The 26,477-nt window shown below is 49.9% G+C and overlaps 1 protein-coding gene across 1 annotated transcript in view; it reads right to left on the bottom strand.

The window, feature by feature from the left end:
• Sh3pxd2a (SH3 and PX domains 2A) overlaps positions 1-19,409 on the bottom strand; it is a 192,728-nt gene extending 173,319 nt beyond the window's left edge. The window contains exon 1 of the mRNA XM_042689196.1: positions 19,301-19,409. Coding sequence (XP_042545130.1) covers positions 19,301-19,372 — 72 coding nt within the window. The 5' untranslated portion in view covers positions 19,373-19,409. The remainder of the gene's footprint in view (positions 1-19,300) is intronic.
• Positions 19,410-26,477: the final 7,068 nt, after the last annotated feature.

The following is a 26,477-nucleotide window of genomic DNA, read 5'->3' as shown; positions in this document are numbered from 1 at the left end:
CTCTCACTCCAGAAACCCTGTCACCCGTACCCACAGAAATGCATCGCCACATCCCAAGCCAAGTCAGGAACAGCCAAACCGACACAGGCTCCACACGGTAGTGACACTTACATGAACAGATTGGGCCCAGGGCCTAATTAATTAGAGGGAGGCTCTTGAAAATTCCTGCTACACACAGGCGGTCTTGAATACACTCCCTGCCTCCCCGTGCTGGCCTCAGCTGATCAAGTACACATAAGTAGGACAGAAGGGGTGGTCCTTTAAGGTTCTTAGGGACTCCTCTCCTCACTCTTCTCTTGATTCTCTGCAGTCTCCCCCTTCTGTGCCCTTCCCTGGGTCAACTTGACTAGAAGTCATGTTTCTAGAGTGTGTGCCCTGCATAAAGAAAGTGACCCTTCCCAGCCAGGAACAGCATGGCGGGCTCTCTCCTCTCCCTCACTGAGGAGGGAGGGGCAGGGCAGGGCAGCAATGAAGTAGGTCCCATCCCTGTTCTTACACCTGATGCAAGCTGCCTGATCTATACAAGGGCAGCGAGGTGACATCTGCGTCGCCGGGAGTGGTTTGGGCTGGCATGGAAAAAGCCCTGGGGAGTCAAAGGTGCATGTGAGGCTCTAACGTCTCTTTTCTGAGGCTGAGTGAGCATCACTGAACTCTCCAGGTCAAAGAGAGGGATTCACAGGGAGAGCCCTCAGCCATCCTCCTGGTCGCCTCACCAAGCCGTGGCTGTCAGCTGAATGGCCACCAGCAAGGGGAGGTTCCCTGTGTTCCTCCTGCCCTCCCAACAACCCTCCAGGGAAGGTGTTTTCCCAGTCACCAGCTGGAAAGGTTAAGCGGTTAAGTGACTGGCATGTGCCACGCCAGCTGAAAGAGTCAGTACTGGCTCACCTGCCAGTCTGAATGGGGTGGGGGTTTGTTATTGCTTTTGTTTGTTTTCCAGTTTTTTCTTTTGTGGTGGTGGTTGCAATATGGGATTTGAACTCAGGGCCTGGCTCTTGCTAAGGACCTGCTGTTAGCTACTTGAGCCACGCCTCCAAGTATTTGTATCACCACCAGCACCCCCCTTCTAGAACATGCTAGGGGCTCATCTACGATGCTTCTGTCACTGACACACCATACGGCCCTCTAGAGGGGATAGAAATATATATTCACGCCGGACGCTGGTGGCTCACGCCTGTAATCCTAGCTACTCAGGAGGCTGAGATCTGAGGATCGCGGTTCAAAGCCAGCCCGGGCAGGAGAGACCATGAGACTCCTATCTCCAATAAACCACCAGAAAACTGGAAGTGGTGCTGTAGCTCAAGTGGTAGAGCGCTCGCCTTGAGCTGAAATGCTGAGGGACAGCGCCCAGGCCCAGAGTTCAAGCCCCACAACCGACAAAAAAAAAAAAAAAAAAGAAATATATATTCACCAAGCCCCAGAGGTCCTGGGCTGACGGTGGCACTGGCTCCAGACTCATCTTCCTCATCTTTAATCCAGGAAATGGTAAGGTGGAAATGTGAATGTAGGCAATCTGGAGCTGCCTTTGTTCCGTTCCTCTCTAGGGTGCAGCCTCATTCCCTTCACTTGTCTATCAAAAAGTTGCATCTCCCCAATGCTGCCTCTCTCCTTAGGTAAGAACTGACAGAGGCCAGATGTTGGTGGTTCATGCCTATAATTCTAATTATTCAGAAGGCTGAAATCTAAGGATCGAGGTGTGAAACCAGCCTAACTGGGAAAATGTGTGAGATTCTTATCAACCACCAAAAAGCCAGAAGTGGAGCTGTGGCTCAAGTAGTAGAGCATCAGCTTTGAGCAAAACAAGCTCAGGGACAGTGCCCAGGCCCTGAGTTCAAGCCCCAGTATCCACACAAATAAAGAACTGACCAAGCTGGACACCAGTGGCTCACGCCTGTAATCCTAGCTACTCAGGAGGCTGAGACTTGAGGATCACAGTTCAAAGCCAGCCCAGGCAGGTAAGTTCGTGAGACTCTTATCTCCAATAAACCACTAGAAAACCGGAAGTGATGCTATGGCTCAAGCGGTAGAGCACTTGCCTTGAGCTAAAGAGCACAGGGACTCTGCCCAAGCCCAGAGTTCAAGCCCCACGACTGACAAAAAAAAAAAACCAGAACAAAACAAAACTGACCAATACATCTCTTAAAGGTCCAGGCTTCTGGGGAAGAGTGTAAATTCTGGGTCTTGACGTAGGGTTTCTTTATTACGGGTCTGGAGTGCCCACAGCAGCACCTGGCTGCCAATCACAATTAGGGACAAATGCAGTTTTTCTTCTTTTTATTAAGACTTTTCCATTTGGATGCCTTAATGGAGGTTCCAAGTAGAATCTTTCCAATAAGGAAAGGAAAGCCAAAGATAGCAAGTTTCCCAGAGTAGGGTGCCAGGAAGATGCTGGCTCACAGCTGTGACCCCGGAGAGCCACATCAATGCTGTGAAGATCCCACAGGCACTGCTCAGCCAGCCGCAGGTAGAGTCCACAGCCTCACACACCATTTCTTTCCATTTTTTTTTCTCCAAGCAGAGCCTCTGCTGAGTGAGGAGAGAGCTCCCACCTCTCCCTTCCCAGGCCTCCACCCTGCTTCCCAAGCCGTTCCCCCATGGCCCCTGGCCCCTTAGTAGAAGTTCTGACCACAGGGTGGAACCGAAGCCAAGCAAATTAGCTGAGCAGCCCAGATCCAAATCAGGTTAGGAGAACCGTAATCCCATCAGTGCTTGGCTCTAAGCATGAAAATGATTCTGTGGGGTGATGCTCTGTCTAAATCCACAGGCAGGAACACGAGTGGTTCCATGCTCTGAGCCCTCACTCCAGGATTGAGTGTTCTACCCACATCAGTTCATTTACTGTTCACTACCAGCAGGGTGCGGGAGGGGTCAGGGGTCATCATATCCCACTTTCCAGTGTGGCAAAGCTGGATTACAAGTCAAATGGTCAGGGACTGAGCTCACTGGCTCCACAGCTTCCTTACCATACCCTGTAACTGAAATATCATTGGCTGCTTTTACAGAGAGGGAAACTGAGGCTCAGAGTTAACCTACCTGGCCCAAGCCCACCTCTAAGTAAGTGGCAAAGCCTAAAGCTAAACTTAAGAGGGATTCTGGGGGCTGGGAAGGTGGCTCAGTGGTAGAGCGCTTGTCTTGCATACCTGAGACCCTGGGTTCGATTCCTCAGCACCACATAAGCAAAAAGAAAAAAGCTGGAAGTGGCGCTGTGGCTCCAGTGGTAGAGCGCTAGCCTTGAGCTGAAGAGCTGAGGGACAGCGCCCAGGCCCAGAGTTCAGACCCCACGACCGGCAAAAAAAAAAAAAAAAAAAAGAGGGATTCTGAACCCCAGGTTTGCAAGTACCACCCATGCCTGTGTCACTCCAAACAGAACAAGACAGGATGGGGGCTGGGCCAGTGCATGGCCACAGAGCCTAGGAGAAGGCAGGTGAGGACAGTCCACCTGGCCAGCAAGACAGGCTCCATAGGGCAAAGCCAAAGGGCCCTTGCCCAATGTCACTGAACCCAAAGTGGAGAAGTCCAAGCAAAGAGCCTGAGGCTGTTGACAGACTGACTGGCAGCCACAGAAGACAGAGCCAACAACAGCTGCTGTTTATTTTGGGGTCCCAGGGAAGGACATGTTGGAACCCATCCCATTCCAACAATAAACTGGGCAGGGCAAGGGGGGAGGAGAGACTGTTTCAGCTAAAGTGAGGATTCAGCCACCTGCTGAGCTGCCCTGAGAGTCTAGGTGTTAAAACCATCTTGCTAGACACAGTAATCTAGTCTCCACCAACAGTGTTCACCCTCCCCCAGCCAGCTCCCACCCCCCAGCACCACAAGCCAGAGTTACAAATGGCCCAGGAAGTCAACTTCCTGCAGCAAACCCACCCCTGCGGTGTCCAGTTCCAGAACAAATGGTTTTTCCTGTCTGGAGAAGAAAGTGGGCCAGCTCATGCTTGCCTCCTGTGGCTTTTGTCCCCTCACTCATTAATTAATAGACCCTCCCAACTGGAAGACACGGATCGATCCATGCCCAGTGCCCAGCACAGGAGGCCTGCAGACAGCCAACCTGGGCTGCACAAGGCGAGCTGGCAACATCTCCTGGAAGGGCAGCCAGCAAGAGTTTTCCCTAAGGGCTTTGGACACCCCCTGCCTGGTTCTGAGCCCCAGCTCTCCTCTTCCTGTCTGGTGGCCATTGGTAAACGAATCCCTGTGTGCACTTTGACCCCTCAGCACAGCAATGACCCTGAGTGTCTTTCTCACAGATCACATAGTAGTGTCCTTGGCAGAGTGGCCAGCTCATTGGTGCCTTTGTGACAGTTCTGATCCTAAGTAGTTCTTACCTAGCCTTGGGTTTCCTTCTCACTGGGCATTACATAGAGCATGGAGGTTCCCAGGTTATCCCACACTCTAGGCCAAGTGGAGACACTTGATTCTGACGATATAATTCTATTCACTCCCAGGAAGAGAGATGTTTTGATAGGCTGACGTAAAATCCTCAACACCACTTACCATATTACAGCGAGAGGAACACGTTTTTGAGTTTCAAACAACCAACTTCGACAACTGCACGTTAGAAGGCTTGGTGAAAATAGAAGAGGGGTAGGAGGAAGGAAGGTGGTTTTAGCATGATGAAGCTTTTTCTGGCCAGTCCCGGGGCTTGAACTCAGCACCTGGGCACTGACCTTGAGGTTCTTTTGCTCAAGGGTAGTGTTCTACCACTTGAGCCACAGCGCCACTTCTAGCTTTTTTTGTTTATGTGGTACTGAGGAATGGAACACCAGGGCTTCATGCATGCTAGGCAAGCACTCTAAGCCACATCCCCAGCCCCAAGATGAAGCTTTAATTCATGCATTTATCACCCTTCCTCAAGAGCCTCCATGATCCAGAGCAATCCTGCAAGACAGGTAGGGGGGAGGGTGAAAAATGCAAGACTGAGGTGTGGTCTGGTGGCTGGCCTCCATCTCTCAGCTTGCACATAGTAGGTGCAAGACTAATATCTAGCCACGAAATCTCCTGAGTATGCATACTGCCTTTGGGGCCCTTGACTTCCAACCCATGGCAGGGCTTGCATTTCCTCAGAGGACCCTGCTAGAGGACTGGGGTCAGAGGCCCCCAAAAATCACCACTGCAATTCTCTAGCAGTATTTTGGCCAATTTCAGCCTTCAAGTCTGTCATGAGGAGAGCTAGGAATGTGGCTTAGTGGTAGAGTGCTTGTCTAGCATGCATGAAGCCCTGGGTTTGACTTCTTAGTACCAGATACACAGAAAAGGGCAAAAGTGGTGCTGTGACTCAAGTGATAGAATACTAGCCTTGAGCACAGAGAAGCTCAGAAACAGAGCCCAGGCCCCACATTCAAGCCCCAGGAGCGGCAACAAACAAACAAAACTCATCAAGAGGCTCCATTGCAGGGCAGAGCACACTGCTCAAGGATAGGTAGGATTTGAGGCTCAGTCTGGCCTCCCTCTGCTTACGGTTCCCGCCTCAACCCTTCACCAGCCTCAGTGCTATTCCCAAGGAAGGTCAACTGTGGTCCTACTTCAGGGCCTTAGCACTTGCCATTGCTACCATCAAAACCACACACTTCACTTCCTTTTCCCTTCAAGTCTTACTCAGGCAGGCTGCTGTCCGTGGCCTCCCTCTGTGAACCAGCATGGCAACTCCCCTGCTATGGTTTTCTGTACAATGTTTAATCCCTTATCTAACACATGACCTAGTTCACCTGTCTTGTTTGTACAGTTTCTCTTTTAAATTCCGAAAGGCAGGGGGCCTCATCTGCCCTCTGTGTCCCTTCTATGTCCACTTGGTAAATATTTAAATATTGGATGCCTGAATGAATATGAGTAAATAGATGCTGGCCAAAAGTTGAGACCTAAAACCATTGTTAGTGTTAAATGAGAGGTAAGGCAATAAATATTAAAGGAATTCATAGACAGTGCAGGAAAGCTTCTGGAAGGATAAGATAAGGACCGTGGTAACAATAGCTGCCATTTATTGAACAGCTACTGTATGCTAGCTCTCCACTGAGCCACAACCATGTGATTATTACTATTGTTATTTGCATTTTGCAGATTAGAAAACCAAACCCCCTGGAGGTAACAAAAAACAAACAACAACAACAACAAAACTAGACCCAGAGAAACAGCAAGTAAGAGATAGGGCTGTGGATCGGCTCCAGAGCCTAAGCCTAGGTGGCAGGGACCAGCAATGCCCTGTCCTATACTCTTGCCCTCAGCTTCTAACAGCTGCTCCCAACTTCTCTTTCTGGGGGTTCATTTCAGTTTTCATAGCCTGGTACGGCCTGAACAAGTACCAGGCTGAAAGTTCTGGCAGGTTCTACTGCCTCCTGCTTCTTTTTTTTTTTTTTTGGTCGATTGAACTCTGGGGCCTGAACACTGTCCCTCAGCTCTTCAACTCAAGCTATAACGCCACTTCTGGTTTTCTAGTGGTTTGTTGGAGGTTAGAGTCTCACAGACTTTCTTGCCTGGACTGGCTTTGAACCACAATCCTCAGATCTCAGCTTCCTGAGGAGCTAGGATTACAGGTGTGAGCCACCAGTGCCCGGCTGTGTCCAGCTTCTAACTACAGTGCTGAGCCATTTGTCATTCACGAGGAAAGGGCGTGGAGCCCCTCTCCCCCCCACCCCCCGCAGTGAGATCCTCCAAAAGGCTTGGCCTTCAACAGCAGCCCTGGTTCTTTGGGGAAGGGGGGGGGAGGTTGCCCAAAAAGAAAGGGTAAACAAATACAATCATGCTGTTCAGCACACACTGTGGAAAATGACCTATGTAACTTGTGGGCAGAGATAGGAGGGGGAAGAAACGGGGGAAAAACAAAGCAAGGGGTGATACTGTCAAAAAAAAAAAACAAGATGGGCTGGGAAGTTGGCTCAGTGGTAGAGCGCTTGCCTTGCATGCATGAGGCCCTGGGTTCGATTCCTCAGCACCACATAAGCAAAAAAAAAAAACAAAAAAAAACAAGAAAGAACAAAAGAAATACTCATTACCTGACTGTGACCCCTCTGTACACCACACTACCTTAATAACTCTTGTCCAGTGGTCCTGGACAAGAGTTCAAGGGCATAAGAGTTTGAATCTCCAATGAGGCCAGAGCTTGCCATGGGTCCATTCTCAGGTTTATCTTATCCCAGCCACCAGCTGCAACTGTATCATGTGTTAATGAAGCGGCTCAGAGGAGGTTGGGGTGGGGGGGGTCATCCAGACCCTGGAAGTCTTGCATGGGACTCAGGTGATGAGCCTACTCCCATAGGCCCAGCCTCCTAGAAAGCTGTCAGAAAAGATACCTATCTCTAAAACAATCAGACTGGCCTAGGAATGTGGCTTAGTGGTAGAGTGCTTGCCTAGCATGCGTGAAGCCCTGGGTTCAATTCCTCAGTACCACATAAACAGAAAAAGCCAGAAATGGCCCTGTGGCTCAAGCTGTAAAGTGCTAGCTTTGAGCAAAAGAAGCTCAAGTTCAGTGCCCAGGCCCCACAGTTCAAGCCTCGGGACTGGCAAAAAAACAAAAAACAGACCCTGGGCTGTGTATGAGACACGCTGTCCACTCTGCTCCTCATAGGGGCAGGGCAGTGATCTCAACCAGAGACACGCGTGGGGACATGGAACAGCAGCGGCCAGCAGAGGGGCAGGAGAGGCCACACGACATTTTCGGATGCTTCCCAAATGAGCAGGAGGAGAAATGAGGCCATTCACCCAGCAGTCCCCACTTCCAGGGAGGGGCAGTGGCATGTCATCAAATCTCTACAGGAGCACAATGGAAACAAAGTCCCAGGCTGCGGAATTACTGCTGCAGAGATCTGGGTTCAAAGCCTGACTCCTTCTACTTTCTGTCTGAGCCCCTCTCTGAGCCTCAGGCCTATCAAAAATGGATGTGGGGCGGGGGCTGGGAAGGTGGCTCAGTGGTAGAACGCTTGCTTCAGATGCATGAGGCCCTAGGTTCGATTCCTCAGCACCACATAAGCAGAAAAGGCTGGAAGTAGTGCTGTGGCTCAAGTGGTAGAGTGCTAGCCTTGAGCTGAATTGCTGAGGGACAGTGCTCAGGCCTAGGTTTCAGGCCCCACAATGGACCAAAAAATAATAATAATAAGATACTATACAAGGAGTACACTATATAACTCTGTCTAACTGGACTCTACCATCTCTCCAGCCTGGGAGCTGCCACATTCAGAAACCATGGGAAAAATGAAGCTGTTTTTCTCAGGTTGCCAATGAGCGATGACTAAAGTAAATAATGAATCCAGGCTTGAAGGCCAAGCTCGGCCATAGTTCTATGACATATGTAACTCTGCAAGAGAAGGATTGGTTCGCCAGCCCACTGAACTGTAGACCAGCAGAAAACTCTAGGCAACTACCTTTGTGAGCCCCGTCCTTCATCAACAAGAACTTCCCAGGGCCAGGCAGAGGGCTCGCTTCATTAATCCCAGCCCAGGAGGCAGACCTCAGGAAAAGAGTTTCCCTGTGGGAGCCTCACTGCCAGCCCTGTGCCAACACCATGCCAGTACCATGCCAGGCAGCAAGGCCTCCTCCTCTGCTGTCACACAGAAATTCTCCCACACAGGCAGTTCCCTTAAAATAGCTTGTTGGGCCTGAGCCACCAGGAAACATAATAAAGCTGGGTCAGAGCTGGGCCTACCATGAAAGCTTACAAAGCAGCCACTTCAAACCCTGTGCAGGGACAAACCCTGTACACTTGGAGCCCTAGGTAGGAGCCCTGTTCCACGAAATGACAGGTGGCAGAAGTTCACCGTGACCCTGGGGCAGCCTAGGACAAGAGCCAAGCATGTGAGGTACAGAGATGGTGAGAGTGAGGGAATGGGCACCAGCTGAGGGGAGGGGCAAATATAACTCAGTGTGTGCTTTACTAATGACTTAAGCTTTCTTAACCACAGCCTCCAAGTCAAATAGGGTTAAACATACAACTTTCAGGCCCAGTGTGGTAGCTCAGGTCTATAATCCCAGCTATTCAGGAGAAGGAGATTGAGAAGATAGAGAATCGAGGCCAGCACAGGCAAAAAATTAGCCCCTTTCTCAATTAAAAAGCTGGTTTCTCTCACATCTGTTAATACCAGCCAAGTAAGAAGTGACAGTAGGACAGTGGTAGTGGTAACAGTGGTCTAAGGGGTAGTACCAGGCAAAAATGCAAGGCTCTGTGTGGACAATGATGGGGGGGGGGGAGGCGGGGGGGGGGGGAATGGCTCACTTGGTAGAATGTCTGCCTAGCAAGTGTAAGGCCCTGAGTTCAAACCCCATTACCACCACCCAAAAAATTAAAAAAGAAATAAAAAAGAAAGAAAAGAAAAAGAAAAAAGAAACTTTCCTGAAACAAGGATACATGTTGATCCATTGTAGCAATAAGATATACAAGACACTATGTTGAAAACAAACTTTACAACTTGGGGCAGGGAGGGAGGAGTTACGGACCTGGGGAGGGAAGGGATAGTAGGGGAAAAACAAAGGAAGGGGTAACAATGCTCGATAGGAAATGTGCTCATTACCTTACTCATGTAACTGTAACTCCTCTGTAAGTATCTTTACAATAAAATTATATATTTAAAAAAAGAAACTCTCATGAATGTGTTAGGGCCAAAGATTATAAATCAGAGATCTAGCAGTGCCCAGAACAGAATACATAGTAGCTTCACAATGCTAGAGGTAACATCAGGCAATCCAAGTCAAGGCCTCCTTCAACAGTTACCCAGTGACATATTCCATGAGAAAATAAAGGCTCTCTACCAGGAACTGCTCAGGGAGGGACAAATGTGAAGATCAGCCACAGAAGCCTCTCAAGCCTTCATCCCACCTGCAAACCTACCCCAACCCCCCTGCCCCCGCCAAGTTCACCATCAGCCCTAGGCAACACCTCCAGCCCTTGCTGCCCGCAGTTCTAGTCAGATCTGGTAAGAGTGATCAGTTTCTGCCAGGCCAAGTCTGAAGGTCACACACAGTCTGGGTGTCTCCGAGGGGCACAGAGGAAGGCACTGTGTCCATCCATGTGTGCCCCTGTTCAGGTGTTGGAAGGTGGCTTCCTCACCAGCCAAGGGGAAATGACAGCACTGAGCCAGAGAAAGCAGCAGGGGGGGCAGGGGGTGGGGGCAGAAAGCACAGCTGTTTCCTCTTTGCTAACTCAGCCCCTGAATGTCACTTCCCTCAGGTAACAGAAGGGCTTCATGGGACTATCTCTGTCCAGTCACTAAAGTGGCAGCTTTGGAAAGAAGCCAAGTATTGTTCCAGGAGGTCCTTACTTCTGTTTTAACTAAGGACCTAAGATATGCTCAAGTCAGCCCCAGTGAAGAGCCATTCCAGGAGAGGCCAGGCATGTGCCCTTGCTGAGAAACTCCTTGGGGATCTGGAAGAGTGCTTTCCGTGACAGGTCCTCTGTGCCAGTTTCCTTTTCTGGACTCAGCGCTTCCGCATCTGTGCTCTTCTGCACAGCAGATCAAAAAGAAGCAGTGGCCCTTGTCTAGATGAACAAATGGGGGGGGTAACACGAGCTAGATGGCACAATTTGAACCTCTTTGGAGGTACGTCTCCCCAGGTGTGGAATATGTCACGAAGGAGCTGCAGAGTCCCTGGGGGAACAGGGCAGGCTTTGGAGCCTGCAGGCCTGTATCAGTACAGTCCCACTGTTTCTCACTCAGCTGATTATCTGCATGGTGGATGCTGCAATTCATTTGGACTCTGGATTTGTGCTTGCTCACCTGTACAATATGACTGCTGGAGGAAACTTAACAGTGCATGCATGAAAATACCCATGGAAAGCATTTCACTCAAAGAAAATGTTTTGAAATGTTCACTATTCAGTTTTTGTTGTTGTTTGTTTTTGTCTGTTTGCAGTATTAGGGACTGAATTCAGGATCTCCTAACCAGTGCTCTAACAGCTGAACTACATTCCAGTCTTTTGCTTTCAAGTTTGTTTTTTAGATAGGGTCTCGTGCTTTTGCCAGGGCCAGCCATTGTCTATGATCCTCCTAATTCCACCTCCCAAGTATTGGGATGGCAAGCAAGTCTAGCTAGTTGTTATTTGTTTTGTTTTGCTTGCCAGTCGTTGGGCTTGAACCTTGGCTTATGCACTGTCCTTGAGCTTCTTTTTTGCTCAAGGCTAGTACTCTACCCCTTGAGCCACAGTGCCACTTCTGGCTTTTTCTGTTTATGTGGTACTGAGGAATCGAACTCAAGGCTTCATGCATGCTAGGCAAGCACTCTACCACTAAGCCACATTCCCAGCCCTAGTTGTTATTTTTATCGTGTAATTTTCCCTAGACAATCAAGTTTACTGGGCTATCCATAGGAGCAGGCACTGTCTTTCTCCTGTTGCTAGGCAGTATGGAAAGGAATTATTCCACAGAAATATCACTGCCTCAGCCTGCCAGCCAGAGCCATCCACTAGTGCGTCCAAAGCAGCTTTCGCCTCAGTCCTGGCTCTCCCACTTCTCCTTTATGGCCTGCCTGCTCAAGAACATGAAACAATCAACTTTTACAGGACACCTGACCCCTAGGAACAGAGCTATAAACAGGAGGGGCTGGGATCTAGCCAAGAGTCCCCAAAGTAGAACAAAAAGGCTCCAGTTTTTATCTACCTCTGTTCCAGCCATGACAGCAAGAAACCCTGAAGCCAATACTGGCCCACCAAAAGGAACCCATGCTAACTACCCACTCCCTTTGTCCCCAGCCCTTCAGAGAAGAAGGAAAGTTCTGAGGTATCTACCCAGTAAACTCTGAAGCACCCTCTTCCCTCATTGCTATCCAAAGTCCTCAGGGTCCTACCTTGACCTTTCTCCTCACCCTTCTCCCCTGGTTCTGCCTGGGCTTGCTTTGCCCGTTCCTCTTCCAGAACCTGGGCCTTCCCTTTTTAGGAATGCCCTCTCCTGGTTTTCCCATCTCAATGCCACTCTTTCCCAGCCAATCCAAACTGTTCCTCAAGGCCCATCAGTTTTCTCCAGCCAGCCTCCACCCCCACAACTTCTGTTCATAGACAACTGCCCCCGCCACCCCACAAAAGCACTGGCATTTGTCCATCTGTCCAGCAAATACTTACCTTGTGATTCATCAGTGCCAGGTACTGTTCTAGACTCTTTACATTGAACTCAATTTTCATCACCTTAGGAGTGAGGGCCTATTTTTCCCATACATGTCCAATATTTTGTTTGTTTTCATTTGGGAGAGTCTTGCTAGGTAGTGCCAGCTGACCTGAAATTCTCCCTCCTGCTGCTTTAGCCTCCCTAGAGCTGGGAGTATAAGGATGTACTATGACACATCATTTTTTTTTTCCTTTCTTTCTTTTTCAGTGGTGACACTGGGTTTTGAACTAGAGGCTTGCACTTGTTAGGCAGATGCTCTACATACCTGAGCCATGCCCCAAGCCCTGTCTGCTTTAATTATTTTTCAAATAGTCTTTTTGCCTGGGCCAGCCTGAGCCATGATCCTCCTATTTATGTTTCCCAAGTAGTTGAGCTGACAGGAGCATACCATCATCACACTCAGATTTTTATTATTTTTTTTTTTTTGGTCGGTCGTGGGGCCTGAACTCGGCCTGGGCGCTGTCCCTGAGCTCTTCAGCTGTAGACTAGCACTCTACCACTTGAGCCTCAGCCCCACTTCCGGCTTTTTCTGCTTATATGGTGCTGAGGAATCAAACCCAGGGCCTCATGCATGCAAGGCAAGCACTCTACCACTGAGCCACCTTCCCAGCCCCTACACTCAGATTTTTATTGGTTGAAATGAGGTCTTGCAAACATATTGTCTAGACTGGTTTTGAGCAATCTCTGCCTCCAGAGTAGTTATGAGTACAGGATGAAGAACTACACTTGGCTTTGTTATTATTGTTTATAGATGAGAAAACTGATATACACAAAAACAAAGTCACTTCTCTTGGGCTAGTGACAGTAAGTGACAGAGACAGGATTCCAAGTCCAGGGTACCAGGTCTCCTATCTAGCATCGTGGTATCCCCACACCTACTCTCATCCCCACATGGCCTGCCACCAGAGCTTGCTGGTTATTTCTCCTTGACTTAGCTCTGATAGAGAAGAAAGTGACAACTCACAGGCTTGAGGGTCATAGGCCAGCCTGACACTCTTAGACCTACCACAGAACTACTGTGAGTGACAGTCCAGGAACGCTGAGTCTCTATTTCCACATAGGTGAAATGGGAATGAAACACCCACCTGTCATGTGAGTGTTAGGGAGCTCAGAGGAAACACACTGCGCATGTTCTGTGGTCCTGGTCCTATCAGATCCTTACGTTAGCTCTTTCCCCTCTCAGTGTGTGACCTAGGTCATAGCTGGACTCTGCTCAGCACTGTGTACACAACAGAGCTCAGTCCCTGCTGCTGCTATGGTGACTTGTCTAGAGGTTATCTGGGGATAGGAGAGCTTTCCATGGGTGGCCCTCAACACCCAGGCCAGTGACCTCTCCATTCACCTGCCTACCTACAGTTGGCTCCCCTCCCTACAGGCAGCAGCAGCCTGGCCAGGCAGGAAGCCATTTGCTGGGGAGCTGCCTGATCAAATGCTGACCACCCTGTTGGGAATTCCATTATTTTTGGCAATTGTCATGGCAGAGTGAGCACCTCTGGCCCTTGTTAAGAACCTACTTCCAAAGCCATAGTTTCCACCTCATTTCCCACACACACCCCTTGTCCTTCCTGTCCCTGGGGTCCCCATCCCAAGCCCTTTCCTGGATTCTCAGAACTCAAGAGGAGTTAAGTGTGACTCTCGTTAGGTGTAAGTCTATTATTGGTTTGATTTTGTTTAACTGGGAGGCAAAAGAGTGTGGAGTTGCCAGTTAGCCTTTTCTGGCCAAGAGGTAGTGTGGTCAGTGACTCAGGCTGAGGAAATTAGTAGGCAATTTCCAGGGACCTGCTGTGTGCACCGAAGTCAGAAGCCTCCCCTTTGTCCCCTACCTCCCAGCCCCGATGTCCGATGATTGGGCTGACCCTGGAATAGCTCGCTGGAAAATGCAGCAGCTGGTGCGTATATTTCTGGAGCTAGGACCAGTCTTCTCTGACATCAAATAGGTTTATTATTTTTTTCCTTCCCTTCCTTTCCACCACACACAGTGATTCCAACCCTGATTTGCTTCCCCCCCAAAACCCTCACTCTGCTCTGACAAGGACCATGATAAATGGCTGGCTGAGCTCCCTGTTCCAACGGTCTTGAAGGATGTGGTTGGTTGTTCCATGAGCAAGAAGCTTCATCAGCCCTGTGAATCAGCCCTCATCACTTCCCTCCTGAGAAAGAACAGTTCCCATCTGTGTGTGTGTATGCACACTCGTGTGTGTGTGTGTGTGTGTGTGTGTGTGTGTGTGTCACACAGACTGGGGGCAGGCAGCACCAACCCCCATGTGGCACTGACTTTCAGATCAGGATCGTCTTTGGCCCTTACCTGGAGCTCCCTCCTCTCTCCCAGCCCATGATCCTTTCCTTCTTCTCAACTTAGGAGGAAGCCATCACTAAGTCCCAAAGTTCAGCAGGAGCCCTTCCAGGTCTGAACAGCTGCTCAGTGACTATCTGGTCTGGTGGGCAAATAGCCGAAGTGCTACCATACAACCAACAGCTGGGTCCCCTTTCTGTCAGCCTGTTGGTTCTGTCTCCCTTTGTGTTCAGCCTTGCCTGTTGGTTCTAGATAGAACAGCAGCCAGATACCAGTATGTGGCAAGTGCCCCAACCAGATCCAGGGCAGAAACTTTCCCCCAAATCATTTCAGGCCAACTTCCCAGAGCCCTGTAAGGTAACAGGTAAGAGAGAAAACAACCCCAAAGTGGCCACAGCTACACAGGTAGAACGTGCCAAAGAGAAGATTCTATCCCAGATCTGCTTCAAAACACTCCTTCCAGGATAGACGAGGCCCTTGTGGAGTGGGAGTCACCGTCTCAGGGCTTAGAAGGTAAAAATGAAGAGCAGAGAAATGAATGAATCTAGGACCAAGCCCAGAATCTCTGAGGAAGTATTGTTTCTACATCATCCACCATTCATTCACTACCCATCATGGGGACAGGCACCATTCTGGATTTGCTCTGTTCCTCCTGCCTCCCGGCAACCTGCCCACCCCACAGTGTGGACCAAATGCACCTACAAGGCAGCCCTCAAATGCCAGCCTGCATCACTCTCTCACTACCACCCAGGCCTGAGCCTGGCCTTCCCACCAGAGAAGGGCCCCATCTTCTTTACGCTCCGCTGGAGGCAAAATGACCTGCATTTACCAAGATCTGCCCCTTACTGGGAGACTCAAAGCAATCTGGCTAACGTCTGCAAGCCTCAGTTAACCCATCTGTAAAAAAGAACCAGAGAAACTCCCCCACAGTGGGGCACACTGTTGGAACCCCAGAAGACCATCCATGGGAAGCATAAGGCTCCATGGATGGGAAGTGCAGGCACTGGCTATATTTGCATTCCCTGAAGAGTCCTGTGGAGGATCAGAACATTCATGACTAGTATTTGTCTGAAATAAACACTCAGGAAAGGAAACAACTGTGAAAGCATGACACCTCCCAAATGCAAACAGACAGAATGTATTGTGGTCTTTAGATAAATGAGATTTTCCCCAACACTGTAACAACCCCCCACACCTACCTACCCAGGCCTGTAAGAGCAAAGATAATGCAAAACTCACATCCCTATCAGGAAACTTTCCCATGGATGCACCTGCAGTTTGTCTGAAGCCCGCATCAGTTTAGTTTAACTAAAGTCTCCTAGGCGCAGCTTATGAAAGCTAGGAGAATGGCTCAGCTCCCTTCCAGAGAGCCTGAGAGAAGCAGTAACTGCCCACCCATCAGCCCCACCCCACACAGGACTGGCAGAGAGGAAGGAAGCCAAGGGCTGGCAGCATATGCACACAATGGAGGATGGGGGCTACTTGCTTGCCTTTCATAAACAGACTCAAAGCCCCAGATCCACAGCCAGTTCCCTTTCCTCACAGAGACAAGCAGGGATGTGCATGCCCTTTGCTGGATGTCCTGAACAAACCTTTGCCTTTGTTACCAGCATCCTGAAGCCCACATGGCTCCTCCTGCTTATGCTCTAGACCTCTCTCAATCAGCAAGCTCCGGCTAATGTGCACATCCTATCAAAGTTCTCTGCTCTGCAATTTACCAAACCACAGGCTCAGCATTCACCATAAGTGAAGGGGAGGCTGGAAGGAAGCATGCTTCATGTCCTGGCAACTAACCATACCGAATGTCTTACCCAGGACACTTGGCCTATGGGTGTGGTACAACAATCTAGAGGGGAGAGGATCAGGCCTCAGCCCAACACAAACCTTTCTCTTACACGACCCTTTCTGTTACTGGCTACCCTGTGTTAGGAATTATATAGCAATCTCTCACTCTTCGTCTTCCTAGTTGATCTCAACTAGACTTAGGTACCTTCAAATGAACAAAACCCACACAAGAAAAGGCTTCAGATCCAGGGCAGTAGCTAGCTCTCGGTTCCCTCATCTATGAAATCGGGGCTGAGGCAGAATGCTAGTTGCTTACACCTAGAATCCTAGCTACTCAGGAAGCTGAGATCTGAGGATCCTGGTTCACAGCCAGCTGGGGTAGGAAAGTCTGTGAGACACTTATCTCCAATGAACCATCAAAAAGCCAGAAATGGAGATGTGGCTCAAGTGCACTAGCCTTGAACAAAAAAAGCAAAGGGACAGCATCCAGGCCCTGAGTTCAAAACCTAGCGCTGGCACCTGGAATGAAAGAATGGAAGAAAGAAAGAAAGAATGGAAGAAGGAAAGAAAGAAAGAAAGAAAGAAAGAAAGAAAGAAAGAAAGAAAGAAAGAAAGAAAGAAAGAAAGAAAGAAAGAAAGAAAGAAAGAAAGAAAGAAAGAAAGAAAGGAAAGAAGGAAGGAAGGAAGAAACAAAGAAAGAGAGAGAGAGAGAGGGTAAACCAGATGAGTGCTCAGGTCCCTGCCAACTCTACAATTCCACAACATATACTTTCTCCTTTCATTGTTTTCCAGAACCTCAGTGCAGAGCTCTGCACGGCTCCATCTGCTCAGTGACATCACCCCTGCCCCAAGCATCATGTCATACATTCTTATATAGGAAGCGGAGATGTCCCAGGAAACCCTGTGTCTGTAAAAAGGGAGGAAATGGATTATTTCAAGGGAACCGGACAGAACTTCTTTTGTGTTTCCACATAGTGTACATTACTATTAATCCTAAATCGCCAACTCTTTCTTCCTTTCTGCCAAACCATTAATAGCTGCTTTTCAAAAATACTTTCTTAGTCAGAGTCTCACCAACAGTCAGCTACTATTTAATGAGTGCTTGGTATGTGCTCAGGGCTAAGTGCTTCATGTGGATGATATCATGTAATTCTCCTGACAACCCTATGAAGTACAGATGATTGTGACCTTCGCTTTAAAAACAAAGAACCTGAAGCCCACAGAAGTTTAAAGAGCATGTTCAAGGACATACAGCCAGTTAGTGGCTGAGCCGTCTTTGAACAAGACAAGCTAGCTTCCAAGTCCCCAGCCAGAACTGCCCAAGCAGCTTCCACTCTGGTCTTCCTAGTAATATTCTCGATGCATTGGCAGCTTGTCGTGTACATGGTTGGTCAGAACTAAAAGCTGATGTTTCATCTAAAATCTGGAACTAGAAAAGCACCTGACTGGGTCTCAAGAGCAAAGAGTGCCATCTGTTGAAAGCAGTACCAACTTCAACCCAGGATTAGGAAAGAGAACCCTTAAAAATCTGGGTCTGCGATGTTTAAGACAGGAGGTAGAAAGGTGAGCTGGATACTAAGGTCTGAGATGTGAAAATAGGAACAAAGTGACCATCACCTAGTTATCCAAGCTTTCCAAAAGTTACTATGTGTCTCTCTCCTGCTTGCTTTCTCTCTCTCTCTCTCTCTCTCTCTCTCTCTCTCTCTCTCTCTCTCTCTCTCTCTCTCTCTCTCTGACTCTGTCTCTCTTTTTTTCTCTTTTTCCTTCCCCTCCCCTCTCTGTGCTGTGGGTGGAACCCAGAACCTCAGATATGCTAGGCAAATGCTCTACTACTGAGCCACGTCCTTGGTCCTAAAAAGAGTTTTCTTGGGAGGACATGTGCAGAAGTAGATGACTGAACTAACTCCTTGTATCAGGGAACATCCCACACAGACCTCTCTGCCAGATCATTCTCCTCCCCAACCTGAGCCCAGCCCCACAGGCTACAGGATAGTAAAAACTCCCTCTCCTCACCCCCCACCCCACACACACCTTCAGAGGTGCTGTGATCCAGGCAGAAAAGCAGCCTGAGGCTCATAGTACCACAAACCCCAGCCTCTCCTTCCAACAAGGAAATAAAAGGCACTTCAGAGACCAATGTGCAATCTAGGGCAGCAACCAACAGCCTGCTTTAATTGTTAAAATTAATGCTTTGGGTATTCTAAATGCTCCTTTAAATGCCTAATTTACAAATCAGACGCAGCTCTACTGTCCCCACATCCTCAGTGCTTTGGAAATCCGGCTGTTGGTGTTGTCTATCTCAAGTCCAGGAGCCATCCTGGGGGCAGCAAGGACACTGTTTACTTCCTAAGGTGTGAAGGATGGGAAGACAGACCGGGCTGAGATGAAAGAGAGCCTGTCACAGACCTTGGAGCCCGGCCACGTCAACCTTAGCCTCTTCTCATTCATTTGGGGGACAGCAGGGGGAGGGGCGCGCCGCCAGCTCCCCAGAGACCACACTAACATTTGCCTGCTGGTGTTTGGAGATGGAGCATCACTTCAGAGGAAATGACCCCGGCTAAGGGTCACGTCCAGGGGAGGGATAAAAGGAAAAGCCACAATTCCCCTCACACCGCGGGACACAATAGCTTTAAGGAGGAAATCAAAGCTGGACGCGGAGGGTGGAGAGGGCTGGGGGCGCCGCGCTTCCTTCGGCCTCCCAGACCCTCTGGGTCTGAGCGGGCAGATGTGGGAGGCAGGCTGGGCGCGAGGCTCGTCCCCGGGGGGCGGAGGAGGACGGAGGGGGGGGGGAGCCTCCGAAAGCATCCCGGGAGCGCCGGGAAGATGCTCGGTGGAAGCCGGCCCCGGGCAGGGGGCGCCCCGGGGAGCGAGGGGGAAAATGCCCGGTCCCGACGGGGCGTCCCGAGCCAACCACCTACCCGAAGCCCCGGCGGACACATGACTTCACCGTCGTCATCACAGACAGGGGCAGGCAACCACTTGCCAATTCCAATGCCAAAAAAAGAAGCCGGGGAGAGGGGAGTGGAGGCCGGGCAGAAAAGGCTTCCCTGGAGATCGCCGCCCCGGGAAGGGCGGACCGGAGGACTCGGGCCCGGGGCGCCAGCAGGCGGGCGGGGCGCGGCCCCGGCGGGGGTCGGGGATCGGTACTCACGTAGTGCTTCGAGGGGTTCCTCCGCTTCTCCACGTCCACCACGGTGGCCTCCTGCACGCAGTAGGCCAGCATCTTGCCGACAAAGCGAGTGGCGCCTCCCGGCGGCGTCACCTTCTCATCCCCACCCGGCTCGGGCTCCGGCTCCCGCTGCCCGGGTCCCGGCGGCCACCCCGGCCCAGCGCGCCGCGCGCAGTCCCGGTTCCCGGAGCACACGGTCGGGCTCCGGGGCAGGCGGCTGTCCCCGAGGGCACGCGGGCTCCGTGCGCCCGGGCGGCTCCCGCGGGCCTGCCGCGCGCCCCTTCCCTTCCTTCCCTCGCTCCCGCGCCGCCGCCGCCGCGCGCCCGCTCGCCCTCCCGCGCTCTCCGCCGCCCGGTGGGTCCGGCGGGAACTGGAGGAGCCGGGGAGGCCGGGGGTGTGTCCCGCCGGCGAGGGCACGGGGCGGGGGCCCGAGCCTGCTGTCAGCGCGCCGGGGAGGGGCCGTCGGCGCCCCGGGGCCACGCTCGCTCGGGCTCCGGGGGGCTCGGCGCTGGCCGCGGCGGTGCGCGCAGGAGGCGGAGGCCGGGCCCCGCAGGCAGGCGGGGAAGGGAGGGGAGGGGAGGGGAAGGGAGGAGGCGGGAGGGGAGGGGCTCCGGGCCGGGGGGAGGGGCTCCGGGCGGCGGCGAGGGGGCTGCAGCCGGGCTGGAGCGGCAGGGGGCGGGCCCGGGCGCCCGTACCCGAGACCCGGAGCCCGGCGCGCGGCCTAGGCGCTGCACCGGGCTGGCCTCGGGCCGGCTTCCGAGGGAGGAAGCGCGGGGAAGGTGAACCCCAGCGCGGCCCCATCCTGGCTTTCCTTTGCCACCTTTATGTCCCCCTACCGCTGCTAGCCCCAGATCGCTTCCAGGAAAAGTAGTTTATGACCAGGCTGTTAAGGCCCAGGGGCCCAGGAAGAAAAGAGAATGGAGAGGGGACCAACGTGAAAGCCTTCAAGCCAGAGCTGCTTCTGACGAACCACCTGCCCCCTTCCCCCCGGGACTTGCAAAAGGTGTCATCTCCCCGGAAATGGGCTCCATTGATCCGCTGGGCCTGTCACTAGCCTGTGACATCATTTACCAATGAGCAGGTTACACACAGCGTGATATCACTTGCCTTAAGCACAAAGGCTCCCCTGAGAGGAGGGAAAGCAGAGCGCAATGATGGGAAAAAGCCACTGGGTTGGGGCCCAGCCCTTCGTTAGCTCCAGGCTCTGGGTTTCTCACCAGCCCTCTCTTCTCTGGTCTAGAAAACCGAATTTCCAAGCCACTTGTCCATTTCTTGCACTTGGAGCACTGTTCTTTTTAATTTAATTTAGCTTCCCCCCCCCCCATCTATTTCAACATTTTTTCCCCATTCTACTTTTAACTATTTTAGAGAAGGAGTGTTTTCACAGCTAGTCCAATTGTTTTACCAATAACAATAAAGCTTTGTGACTACAGACCCGGGGGAGCAAGGGCAAAGAGTTCCGAGAGATTTTATGTTGTTCTTTGCACTGTCAAAATCTGTACCAGTCTTTTGTTCCCATATTTGTTTGGCCCCAAGCTTTCCCACCATACTACTGCCTTCTTAGAGAAGGACACATTGGGGGAGGAGGGGAGAAGAAAAGATGTGAGAGGTCCTGAGCCAGGACTACTGACACAGGCTTCTCTATCAGACACAGTGTGTGTGTGGGGGGGGGGGAGTGTTCGTGAGTTCGTGTGTGTGTTTTAAGATCCTTTTTGGATGCTGGGGCAGAATCCTAAGAGAAAGTGAACTGGCATTAATGCTTTGCTTGGCTGGAAAATCAAGAACCAAGGGTCCTGAGCAAGGTTTGCACCAAGCAGTAGTGAGAAGTAGAGGCAAAATAGGCCTTCAGTACTGAGCCCCCGAATGTGGGAGAGTGTCCTGGCTGGCTCAGACCCAAGTTCTCTCTGATGATGAATCTATGGGGCTGTGAGTTCATGATCAAAGGACTCACAGTGGCACCCAACAGCTCTTCTTCTGTGGGTGGCAAGGCCTTCTAGAAGTGTTCATTGAACCTGAGAAGCCCCTAGTGAGGTGAGCTGGAGTCTGGCTGTGTAGGGAAAGGGGAAGAGGAGGCTCAGCTTACTCTTGTCCCCTTGGGAATCAGAGCAGTTGGCTGGGCCAAGACAGCAATGGGACTTTGTACCCACCCACCCACACACACACACACACACACACACACACACACACACACACACACACATGTTGGCATCCTCCTCCAGGCCAGGTCCACACGGAACATGCTGCCAAGCACAACAAGTCTTGAGAGAGTGTTCGATGTTCCTCTACTGTCTTAGCAACACAATGTTTGCTTGCCTAGTGTTGGTCTTTTTCCTGCCTAAGAAACTCCAGACAGCCTGACATCTCTTCATTTGGGGTCCTTGAATAGACACTCAGCCTCCCTCTAAGCTTTCAAATTATAGTAAACAGAGGAAGCAGCTGAGCTGCACTCCTCAAGCTCAACTCATGGTGTGAAGAGCTCTGAGAAGAGATGAGTTGGGCAGAGATTATTTACCCTTATGTGAGGAAAGGTTTTTTAAGTTTGAAGTGGTGCAGAATGTCCCCTCTGTGAGTCCATGTGGACCTCTTGCAGGTTTCTCTTCCACCAGAACCTCAGTGATTCCTTCCTGCTCAGCACACATTTACTGAGTGCCTCCCATGGGCCTGGACTCCTCCAAATGAAGGCAGCTGCTGCTCTGGAGGTAGGCCCTGGGCATCACTCATGAAATACCTCTATGAGTCTGGCACATAGTTGGTGCACAGACATAAGGTGTCTGTGTTGGAAACACCAGCTCAAACAGCTAATGCTAGAAAAGACTGGGTAAACCCCTATTTTTCCCCTTCCACCTATGAACTAGGGATGACTTCGACTCACGGACATCATGTGCACTCAAATGTCAAAACAGGATTGCAAAAATGGAGAAGAACAAAAAAAGATCCAAAAGAAAGATGCAAACTGGTACCTGAAACTTTATTTTTTTTTTCAAAAACAAATGATGTAGAATGCTTAGAATCAAAGAATTTTCCATCTAGAAGGGACATTCCTCTAATTTTACAGCGTAAACTATGTCCAAGAGGAACTAACCGTGTTGCCCAATGCTAATAGCTACTTCGTCCCAGGCCTGCTATCTCGCCTTCCAGCACACTTAGTATGCTATTCACAGGCAAGAAGAGTTTGTTAGCCTCGCATGGGTGGTTCACGCCTGTAATCCTAGCTACTCAGGAGGCTGAGATCTGAGGATCAAGGTTCAAAGCCAGACAGGAATTAACCACCAAAAGGCCAGAACTGGGCCTGTTGCTCAAAGGGTGTAGCATTAGGCTTGGGGGGGGCAGGGAGCAAGCTTATGGACGCACCAGTTAAAAAGTCCCAGGACAAGGGGCTGGGAAGGTGGCTCAGTGGTAGAGCGCTTGCCTTGCATGCCTGAGGCCCTGGGTTCGATTCCTCAGCACCACATAAGCAAAAAGAAAAAAGCCAGAAGTGGCCCTGTGGCTCAAGTGGTAGAGCGCTAGCCTTGAGCTGAAGAACTGAGGGACTGTGCCCAGGGCCAGAGTTCAGGCCCCACAACAGGACCCAAAAAAAAAAAAGAAAGAAAGTCCCAGGACAGACACAAAATTTAATTAATTAATTAAAGAGCACATTTAGCACATGTCCAAACTCCTGAAGATCCAGAGTGCTTTGCACCCTTAAAAAATGGCTCCTATCAGGTTCAGTAACTCACTTTTGTAATCCCAGCTACTCAGGAGGCTGAGATCTGAGGATTGTGGTTCAAAGCCAGCCTGGGCAGCCAGTTACCCACCAAAAAGCCATCCAGTATCAGGGTTATACATTCCAGGCACTCAATAATTTAAAAAAATTATGGGCATCTCAGCAGATCGTTTTAGATGGGATTGTTGCTAAATGATGTCTAGGAAGAGTTGGAGAACAGAAAGTTATAATTTATTCAACCTGGGTACCAGTTCCTGGACAACCATAAATCAGCCCTGGGACCTTAAAAACTGACTTTTCTTCTGTACGTCTCTTGTGATCTTTCTAGTTTCCTCCAGCTCTGTGATGGTGGATAGTTGTATATAAAATGAGTTTCTGGCTACATTATTAACTAGAGATATGCAAATTTGAGTGAAATTGGGGCCCCCTCCTGGCCAAAGTGATAATAGCATTGTTAACTCCAGCAGCTGGCCAGGGATGGCTTCCCTTCCACATCCTGGCTGACCTCTGGCAGGAACAAGCAGAGGGCCTGGCACAAAAGTATTGTCCTTGTACAAACCAAGAGTGCTAGGGCATATGCGTCTCTCTCTGTTCTCCTCTTCTTCTCCCTTTTTCTTCTACCCTGTTCTTTCTCAGATGTGCAGACTTTTTTTTTTTAAGCATGTCTTGATGATCTCCCCACGAATATGGAGCAGACAACGAGGCCAACTTCCCAGGGAAGTAAATTTCTGGTCAGGCTTCTTTTCTCATAGTTATCAGACCATTCAACCAGTCAGTATGAGGCCGGAGCACTGTGGTCTGCTCTGCCCCATTGTTCACTAATTCCAGTCATAATAAAGCCCAGCCACCAGGTGGTGGAAGCCGCTTGTCTCTGTTGCTAACCCGGGGCCTCAGCCTGCCTCTTTCAGCTTTCTCCCTGGTGACCGTTCTTGAGTGGCACATTTTGTTCCTTTTTTGTTTCATTTTGCTGTCTTTGATAGACTCACTTGCCAGTCCAACCTTAGCAAATGTCTCAAGAATACAGAAAGAAATCTGGTAACTTGCACAGCCGCTGAGTCAAGAACACAATTACATTCACAGAGGGGAAAAAAAATATTCTCTATCTCCAGGCTGTATTCCTAACTCTGTCCAGACATCTAGTCCTCAAACTAGCACATCAGGCCATGGTTGTACATCTTCTAATCTCAACTACAGAACTGAATTCCTACCATCATCTAGGAATAAAAGATCAGTCAGTCACTGTAGTTCCAGTGTAGTTTTCTTGTTCAAAATCCCCTAGATTTTCCAGAAACTAACAAACTCTGAGTTGGCCATTAGGGAACAGAAAAAAATTTTTAAACCCCATGGGGAATTTAAAGGCGGTTTCTTTAAAAATAACCAGAGGCCACAAATAACCAAAAAATATGAGTCTGGTTTTAGTTTGACATCTTCCTTCCTTTTCTTCAGTTCTGTACCAGAAGTAGCATGGAAATTACTATTTTTTGTTGTTGGGTTTGAACCCATATCTCTACCAGGTAAAAGACTAAAGACTCTCAAGTTCAAGTCTGGCTCCAGTACAAGTCCTACCCTTTCTGTCTAAAGCAGAAGTCACCTCAGTTTATTTCTTAGCCAACAGGTGAGAGCAGGCAATGACTTAGTAGGCTGGGTTTTCCTGGCTTTCGTGATCTGGCTGGGATTTGGAGTGTCATCAACAAGGAATCTGATTTAGGCAGATCACTATATTCAACTTGGTTAATCTTCCCTCCTAGTATCTTCATGCCTATCTTTTAGGAAAATCTTGATTCATGGCCCACGCAGGCAAAAAAAAAAAAAAGGTTTATAAGACCCCCCCATATAAACCAATAAAAAGCTAGGCATGAGTCTGGCACCAGAAGCTACCACTGCCCCAAAGTCTACCAACCCCTCAATCCACACACACCTAAGCCCTCATTGGCTGCCTCTGGAGTCCAGTTTCCAGTTTGCTAGGAAAAAGGAATCTGATTGGCTCAGGTTGGGTCTCCTATTTCCTGGTTTTCCACACCTGAACAATGCTACTCACATTCTACAATAGGTAAAGGTAACATATATTAAAGGCTTCTTCTGTTTAACATTTTGCTTATACATTCATAGAAATTAGACATTTCTTTTCTAATCAGCTGCTGGTTTTTTTGTTTGTTTTGCCAGTCCTGGGACTTGACCGCTGGGTCTGGGTGCTGTGCTTGAGTTTCCTTTGCTCAAGGCTAGCACTCTACCACTTGAGCCACAGAATCACTACTGGCTTTTCTGGTAGTTAATTGAAGATATGAGTCTCATGGACTCTTCTGCCCAGGCTGGCTTCAAACCACAATCCTCAGATCTCAGTCTCTTGAGCAGCTAGGATTACAAGTGTAAGCCTTGGGCTTCAGGCTTTAATCAGCTTTCTGATTAGTTAACTTAGGTCACAGTAGCCAGCTTCCACGTTCTTTAACAAATCATTCCTTCCAGGTAAATAGCACTGCTTTTCTGCATACTGACCTGCAGTGGGGTGACTGCTGCAAATTCAAAGGCCCAGTGGCTGCAGGCATCAGAACTGATGGTCCAGCACACTGCAAGCGAAATAAGGATAGTGGCTCTATCTGGTGCCATCTTGGCAACATGGTAGATGATAGGGAATTACGTTTAACTGATATCATCTTGGCTTCTTGCGGGAGGAAGGTGAATTCCCACCCCCAAAGTGATAGGCATGACTGAATTCCTAGTGGCAGGGACTTGGGACAATAGGTTACTGGACCTACCAGACCTATAGCATGAACTCAAGATCTGGAGCTTCTTGTGACCCTGCTTCCTAACCTTGACCCTATTTAGGCCTCAGCCAGCACTGCTGCCATTTTTGTGCCATGCCTCCTGTCTCCTGACTCTACTCAGGTCACCATGGCATCTCTCTCCAGCTCTCTATGACAGCTGCTCTGGTTTATTGAGACTTATTTTTCAGCTCACTCTTTACTCTGCTATCTGCATGGTTCAGTTTCTTAACAGTAGTGTATTCAAGGCTGCAAGGTAGACATATGTCCACTTGCCATCACTGGATTTCTAATAAAGACTCCCGATTTGACCTCTCAAAATGGGGTTTCTCACCTGGTGCCGGTGGCTCACGCCTGTAATCCTAGCTACTCAGGAAGTTGAGATCTGAGGATCGAGGTTCAAAGCCAGCCCGGGCAGGAAAGGTTGAGAAATTCTTATCTCTAATAAACCACCAGAAAACCAGAAGTGGCACTGTGGCTCAAGTGGTAGAGCACTAGCCTTGAGCTGAAGATCTGAGGGACAGTATTTAGGCCCAGAGTTCAAGCCCCATGACCAAAAAAAAAAAAGAAAAAGAACATCACTTCTTGAGAAACTGAAAATCTTTTTTTTTTTTTGCCGGTCCTGGGGCTTGAACTCAGGGCTTGGGCACTGTCCCTGAGCTCAAGGCTAGCATTCTACCACTTGAGCCACAGCACC

This window comes from Dipodomys spectabilis, unplaced genomic scaffold (genome assembly GCF_019054845.1).
Source record: "Dipodomys spectabilis isolate Male_0828 unplaced genomic scaffold, ASM1905484v1 ptg000125l, whole genome shotgun sequence".
In the NCBI taxonomy this organism is placed as follows: domain Eukaryota; kingdom Metazoa; phylum Chordata; class Mammalia; order Rodentia; family Heteromyidae; genus Dipodomys; species Dipodomys spectabilis.
The sequence above is the reverse complement of the archived record's forward strand: the minus strand, read 5'-3'. Positions and strand labels throughout refer to the sequence as shown.